This window comes from Scardinius erythrophthalmus, assembly GCF_964197995.2.
Source record: "Scardinius erythrophthalmus genome assembly, chromosome: 20".
In the NCBI taxonomy this organism is placed as follows: domain Eukaryota; kingdom Metazoa; phylum Chordata; class Actinopteri; order Cypriniformes; family Leuciscidae; genus Scardinius; species Scardinius erythrophthalmus.
This window is the reverse complement of record NC_138240.1, coordinates 163742-171241: the sequence shown is the minus strand read 5'-3', so window position 1 is coordinate 171241 and position 7500 is coordinate 163742. Positions and strand designations below refer to the sequence as shown.

The window sequence follows — 7500 nt, the reverse complement described above, 5'->3', positions numbered from 1 at the left end:
CAAGTGTATGTTAAAGTTTCTCTATGTTTTGCGGCATTTAAAAATGATTTTAAAATTGTATTTCAATCCTTAAAACAATTAAAAAGGAGGAGTACCCCCCATGCTATTTGAAATGATTTAATAAAAATAATAATAATAAAAAAATGATTATGCGCCGTGACGTTCAGTGACGTTGTTACGCACGTACGTGCAACGTCATCCATCAACCAACTTCCTGCTTCCGTTTAAGGTTTCGAGGTAAGCTGCATTGATCAAAACCATCGTTATTTGCTGTAAATTCGATGTTTTAGTCTGTCGAATCGGTCGATCTGGTCACGTGAGCGCCGCGGGTGTGTTTGATCAGGGTGAGCTCGTGCGGAACCGAGCCGATCGACATCCGGGTTCGAGTTGACAATAAGCCGAGCTTCATTGATCTTCTTCTTGTGTGTTAATGTGTGAATCCTTAGGCCTGAAGATGCGGTCCGGGTTCGGGTTCGGGTTCGGGTCCTGGCTCCTGTTGCTGCCGCTGATGTTCGGTTGGATCTGCGCGTCGGAACTGACGTTCGAGCTTCCGGATAACGCCAAGCAGTGTTTCTACGAGGACATCACCATCGGAACCAAATGCACGCTGGAGTTCCAGGTACCGGTGTTGTGCCGAATTATTACCCCGCCTAGCATTGCTAGGTTTAGGATTAGGCAATCAGATACTAACTTGGGGGGGGGGGGGGGTCGAAACACCTGTTGCGGACTGACTCCGGATTCACACTGGCTGCGTTTACATGCAACCAAATAACCCGTTAGTGATGGCACCTTCAAACACCTTAAAGAGCAACTTGCAGGTTAGAAGACCCAACAAGTCAATGTATAGAAAAATAATGTAGGAACTAGATTTTCTTTAAAAAAAATTTATAAATATGCTACAGTGGCTTCTGGAGTCGTTTTTGTGAGAAAATTTTACTTCCGCATCTGAAAATGGGCGTGACGGGCGAGAGTCGTGACGTAGCACGAGGGAGAGCGGTCGATTCACACAACAGGGAAATATGGATTGCAATGACATTTCGGACGCTGAGGAAATTGTTGACGGACCACAGCCATACAATTATGAGCCTGCTAGGCTGCCAAGAGAGCAGGGACAGGCCAGGATTAATGTTAGACAGAACATATTGGAACTTACAATAACAGAAACTAAGCTTTGATCAGGCGTTTGTCATGCTCATTAATATCCGCCCAGACTAACGTTACGTGATATAACTTAGCAGTTTCTCATGGAGAGACAGAGAGATATTTATTCATGATACATTTTTTGTTCCACAGGTGCTTGTGTGGGAAATGCGAGGCAATGTTTACAGCTGAGGAAAGTCAGTGTTGCAGGGAGGTGGATGCATACTGGGCCTTAGTGGAAAATGCCAAACTTCCATGGTTGCAGTTAGTGTTACTACAGTAAAGCCATGGTGAATGTTGCTGATCTGTGGACACTGGATAGTTCGTTCATTCATTGCACAATGTTTATTCCTGGTTTTCACGTCAGCGCTGTTTGATTCGTTAATAACGGAGAAATGTGAATATTTCTCACTAGATCTCGCAGCGATGTTATTACTTCAGTGGCGAACTCTTTATTTACCTCGCAGTTAGGCTAGTGTTGCTTGATCAGGCTCGCGCTGCACTGGTCCAAACTGATAAACGGTCCACACAAACACAATAACGAGTAACTGTTAGCTCAGTTTCGTTCCGCTTACATTGCGTTTGCCAGTTGATGTTGTGCTCGCGCCTACATCCAGCGGGAGAACCCGAAGATGCGTGCACTGAAGGAACCGCACCAGCTCTGAGTCTCACCCGGTTCTTACTTCGGTATCCCATGTTGAACTCCTTCATATCGCCGGGACGATAATCATCCGATCTGAAGTGAACGCTACACACGACCGCGTTTTCCGAAGCCGACGCGGAAGAGAAATCCCGTCTCTTCACCGCACAACCCGCACCCAGGCACGAAAGATAGCACCGTCCTTTTTCCTGTTAGGAAACCGGTGGACTCGATGTCCTGACAGGCTGGAGTTTTTGCAAGCTCCACAAACACATACATTTACCATGACGATGATAAATTGAAATACAAAAACTACTGAAAACACACTGACTCACGACCGCTCTTACTGAATACCAACCTACTCTGCACTGAGCTGCGGCAGAGCACAGCACACGTCTCCCTCGTGTGACGTAAAATGACGCGATGTTGAAAAAAAAGCGGCTTGTACGAGCAGTCAAAGAAACGCTCACTTTATCTACTAAATTGGTGTCATTATGTCGTTTTAAAACATTTTAAATCCTGCATTATCTTTTCATATGGTATTTTCATACACGGTTATATATTCATTTAGATTTTTTTTTTACCTGCAAGTTGCTCTTTAATCGATCCGATTGAGCTCGATCCCACTGAGACTTCGATCCGGTTGAAAGGGGATTATTCCTTTTCTAATCCGATTGAGAGAACATGTGAACACTAGCCTAGAAATCTAGACGCACCCTAGCGGCAGCAAAATGTATTTAGCAGTCTAGCTAAACCTAAATTGGGTCAGGCCAATCAGATCGTGTATAGTGTAGGCGGGGCGGGCTTAACATGATGACGACAGAGTTGCGACGGTTCCCTGCTACTAGCAAACAAAGAAGAGTTGCTGCTTCTGGCGAACAGTCTTCCGGATCGGCTTTGGCCGCGACTCTGGAGGACTTGGAGTTAGGGTTTGAGAAAAGAGCAAAGAACGGCACTTAAGTCATTCTTAAAAAAGGAAGATGTGTTCGTAGTTTTGCCGACCAGATTCAAAAGTTGAATATCTATCAACTAACGTAAGCTCCGCTGGTGGGAAAACGCTCTGATTGGTTGAAGCGCTGTCCTATTGCGTGCAGAGGGAATCTGAAAGACAGCCGTTAGTCCCGCCCCTCGGATTGAGCCGTGTCTATGGAGAGCTGCCAGACCAACATCTTGATGAAGATCACTGGATCGGATTGAAAACCGAAACTGAAAGGACTGCGCATGTGCAACGACGGACACTGATGTGTGTGTGTGTGTGTGTGTGTGTGTGTGTGTGTGTGTGTGTGTGTGTGTGCAGGTGGACACTGATGAGTGTGTGTGTGTGTGTGTGTGTGTGTGTGTGTGTGTGTGTGTGTGTGTGTGCGCAGGTGGTCACCGGTGGACACTGATGTGTGTGTGTGTGTGTGTGTGCAGGTGGACACTGATGAGTGTGTGTGTGTGTGTGTGTGTGTGTGTGTGTGTGTGTGTGCAGGTGGTCACCGGTGGACACTGATGTGTGTGTGTGTGTGTGTGTGTGTGTGTGTGTGTGTGTGTGTGTGTGCGCAGGTGGTCACCGGTGGACACTGATGAGTGTGTGTGTGTGTGTGTGTGTGTGTGTGTGTGTGTGTGTGTGTGCAGGTGGTCACCGGTGGACACTGATGAGTGTGTGTGTGTGTGTGTGTGTGTGTGTGTGTGTGTGTGTGTGTGCAGGTGGTCACCGGTGGACACTGATGAGTGTGTGTGTGTGTGTGTGTGTGTGTGTGTGTGTGCAGGTGGTCACCGGTGGACACTGATGAGTGTGTGTGTGTGTGTGTGTGTGTGTGTGTGTGTGTGTGTGCAGGTGGTCACCGGTGGACACTGATGAGTGTGTGTGTGTGTGTGTGTGTGTGTGTGTGTGTGTGTGTGTGTGTGCAGGTGGTCACCGGTGGACACTGATGAGTGTGTGTGTGTGTGTGTGTGTGTGTGTGTGTGTGTGTGTGCGCAGGTGGTCACCGGTGGACACTGATGAGTGTGTGTGTGTGTGTGTGTGTGTGTGTGTGTGTGTGTGTGTGTGTGTGTGCAGGTGGTCACCGGTGGACACTGATGTGTGTGTGTGTGTGTGTGTGTGTGTGTGTGTGTGTGTGTGTGTGCGCAGGTGGTCACCGGTGGACACTGATGAGTGTGTGTGTGTGTGTGTGTGTGTGTGTGTGTGTGTGTGTGTGTGCAGGTGGTCACTGATGAGTGTGTGTGTGTGTGTGTGTGTGTGTGTGTGTGTGTGCAGGTGGTCACCGGTGGACACTGATGTGTGTGTGTGTGTGTGTGTGTGTGTGTGTGTGCGCAGGTGGTCACCGGTGGACACTGATGTGTGTGTGTGTGTGTGTGTGTGTGTGTGTGTGTGTGTGTGTGTGCAGGTGGACACTGATGAGTGTGTGTGTGTGTGTGTGTGTGTGTGTGTGTGTGTGTGTGTGCAGGTGGTCACCGGTGGACACTGATGTGTGTGTGTGTGTGTGTGTGTGTGTGTGTGTGTGTGTGTGTGTGTGTGCGCAGGTGGTCACCGGTGGACACTGATGTGTGTGTGTGTGTGTGTGTGTGTGTGTGTGTGTGTGTGTGTGTGTGTGTGTGTGTGCAGGTGGTCACTGATGAGTGTGTGTGTGTGTGCAGGTGGTCACCGGTGGACACTGATGTGTGTGTGTGTGTGTGTGCAGGTGGTCACCGGTGGACACTGATGTGTGTGTGTGTGTGTGTGTGTGTGTGTGTGTGTGTGTGCAGGTGGTCACCGGTGGACACTGATGAGTGTGTGTGTGTGTGTGTGTGTGTGCAGGTGGTCACTGATGAGTGTGTGTGTGTGTGTGTGTGCAGGTGGTCACCGGTGGACACTGATGTGTGTGTGTGTGTGTGTGTGTGTGCAGGTGGACACTGTTGAGTGTGTGTGTGTGTGTGTGTGTGCAGGTGGTCACCGGTGGACACTGATGTGTGTGTGTGTGTGTGTGTGTGCAGGTGGACACTGATGAGTGTGTGTGTGTGTGTGTGTGTGTGTGTGTGTGTGCAGGTGGTCACCGGTGGACACTGATGTGTGTGTGTGTGCAGGTGGTCACCGGTGGACACTGATGAGTGAGTGTGTGTGTGTGTGTGTGTGTGTGTGCAGGTGGTCACTGATGAGTGTGTGTGTGTGTGTGTGTGTGTGTGTGTGTGTGCAGGTGGTCACCGGTGGACACTGATGAGTGTGTGTGTGTGTGTGTGTGTGTGTGTGTGTGTGTGCAGGTGGTCACTGATGAGTGTGTGTGTGTGTGTGTGTGTGCAGGTGGTCACCGGTGGACACTGATGTGTGTGTGTGTGTGTGTGCAGGTGGTCACTGATGAGTGTGTGTGTGTGTGTGCAGGTGGTCACCGGTGGACACTGATGTGTGTGTGTGTGCAGGTGGTCACCGGTGGACATTGATGAGTGTGTGTGTGTGTGTGTGTGTGTGTGTGTGCAGGTGGTCACCGGTGGACACTGATGAGTGTGTGTGTGTGTGCAGGTGGTCACCGGTGGACACTGATGAGTGTGTGTGTGTGTGTGTGTGTGTGTGTGTGTGCAGGTGGTCACCGGTGGACACTGATGAGTGTGTGTGTGTGTGCAGGTGGTCACCGGTGGACACTGATGAGTGTGTGTGTGTGTGCAGGTGGTCACCGGTGGACACTGATGAGTGTGTGTGTGTGTGCAGGTGGTCACCGGTGGACACTGATGAGTGTGTGTGTGTGTGTGTGTGTGTGTGTGTGTGCAGGTGGTCACCGGTGGACACTGATGTGTGTGTGTGTGCAGGTGGTCACCGGTGGACACTGATGAGTGTGTGTGTGTGTGTGCAGGTGGTCACCGGTGGACACTGATGAGTGTGTGTGTGTGTGCAGGTGGTCACGGGCGGACACTATGACGTGGACTGCCGGCTGGAGGACCCTGACGGGACGGTCCTGTATAAGGAGATGAAGAAACAGTACGACAGCTTCACCTTCACCGCCGCCAGGAACGGCACACACAAGTTCTGCTTCAGCAACGAGTTCTCCACCTTCACACACAAGACCGTGTACTTCGACTTCCAAGTGGGCGACGACCCCCCGCTGTTCCCCAACGAGAACCGGGTCACGGCGCTCACGCAGGTGACACACACACACACATACACACACCTGAACAATGATCGAGTGTGTAGATCTAGTGTCCGTGTGACGCTGATACCCTATGGGGTGTAATGATACGTAACGTGATAATGGGTTAACAAAAAATTCTTTAGGGTCTAAATGAAAAGTTTGTAATATACTTTAATTAAAAATTCTCATTAGTATTGCAAGAAAACACTCATTTTCCCTGGTCAGAAACAGCTCTGTTTTCAGCACGCCGTTTCAGTGCATGTGTCTTTAAATGATAATGAGCTTTGCTGACTCCGCCCCTCTGCTCTGTGCGGACACCGTTTGTAATAATAACAATAACCATAACGCGTTGTTCATTATAAACGTGGGATTATGAATTATATTGAGAACGTCGTACATAGAAAACATGCCGTAATGTAGTGTAGTGTAAACAGCCGCATTCATCGTGAAGCGTGCAGCGATTTGCAAAGATTAATATTAATATTAATATAAAGGTTAATAAAACGTTACACTCACCTCAGTTCTTCTGGAGGAGCAGCAGGAACACGGATAGTTGCCGATCCTTTTTTCAGGAGCAGCTTTTAGCAAAACCAGCTTTACTGACCCTCGTGTGTAGAGCAGTCTGCTGTGTGAAATGATTGGTGCAAACATGAATGCACTGACGTTGATCGTGGGGAATATTCCCTTCGAAAACTAACTCCGCCACTGCGACTTCAGCGGTTCGGGTTCAGGAACATCAACATGATGCTGTGTTCCTCATTACACCCAAGAGCAGAACACCACAATCTCTCAGACGCCATTCTGCTCAGAGACAGTGCTCCTGCGTATCAACAATGCAGACTATGATTGACAGCTCGCTCACAAGCTAGGGCGGGTCTGTGTTGAAACGCTGCTGTCAATCAACAATCGTGGGAGGGGCGTCCGACTGTGTGACGTCACACGGTCGAACGGCTTGATTAGAGACGGGAGGAAACATAAGAAGATTAAAAAAAAACACTGGATGGATTTTTATCATTTGATGATGGTTGTGTACAGGCACACACTTCAGTGCCATCAGCTTGTAGAAGTGCGTGTGCCATTATATGACCCCTTTAACATGCTAAATGTAATATTACATTGTGTGTAAAAATGAAGACGAATATGCTTGCACTCTTTCACTGACTAGATTTATTTACAATGATGTAGGCCACTTTTACTGGTAACGTCAGACATTTGGCATTACAGAATCAGGAGCCACAAATATCCCCTCCTACAGTATTATACATTATATTCAACATTATACAGTAGTTTAATGCACTACTGACACTAAACTCTGAGAACTGGAATTTAATTTTGGGTGAACTATACACAATATATTGTCACTATCCACGATAGCCTGCATATCGTAGCATTTTTGTATTGCGATATATTGTGACCTGAGCTGATCATGTGATGATCATGTGACCTGAGTTGATCACGTGACCTGCTGCTGTGTTTCAGATGGAGTCGGCCTGCGTCTCCATCCACGAGGCCCTGAAGTCTGTGATCGACTACCAGACTCACTTCCGGCTGCGCGAGGCTCAGGGCCGGAGCCGGGCCGAGGACCTCAACACCCGCGTGGCCTTCTGGTCCGTGGGCGAGGCCTTCATCCTGCTGGTGGTG

The 7500-nt window shown here is 48.8% G+C and overlaps 1 protein-coding gene across 1 annotated transcript in view; it reads left to right on the top strand.

Annotated features, from left to right (window-relative positions):
* Nucleotides 1-7500, top strand: part of tmed7 (transmembrane p24 trafficking protein 7) — a gene marked incomplete at its 3' end in the record, with an annotated part of 22385 nt that overhangs the window by 231 nt on the left and 14654 nt on the right. Inside the window, exons 2-4 of the mRNA XM_081348549.1 lie at nt 447-619; nt 5626-5871; nt 7339-7497. Coding sequence (XP_081204675.1) covers nt 447-619; nt 5626-5871; nt 7339-7497 — 578 coding nt within the window. The remainder of the gene's footprint in view (nt 1-446; nt 620-5625; nt 5872-7338; nt 7498-7500) is intronic.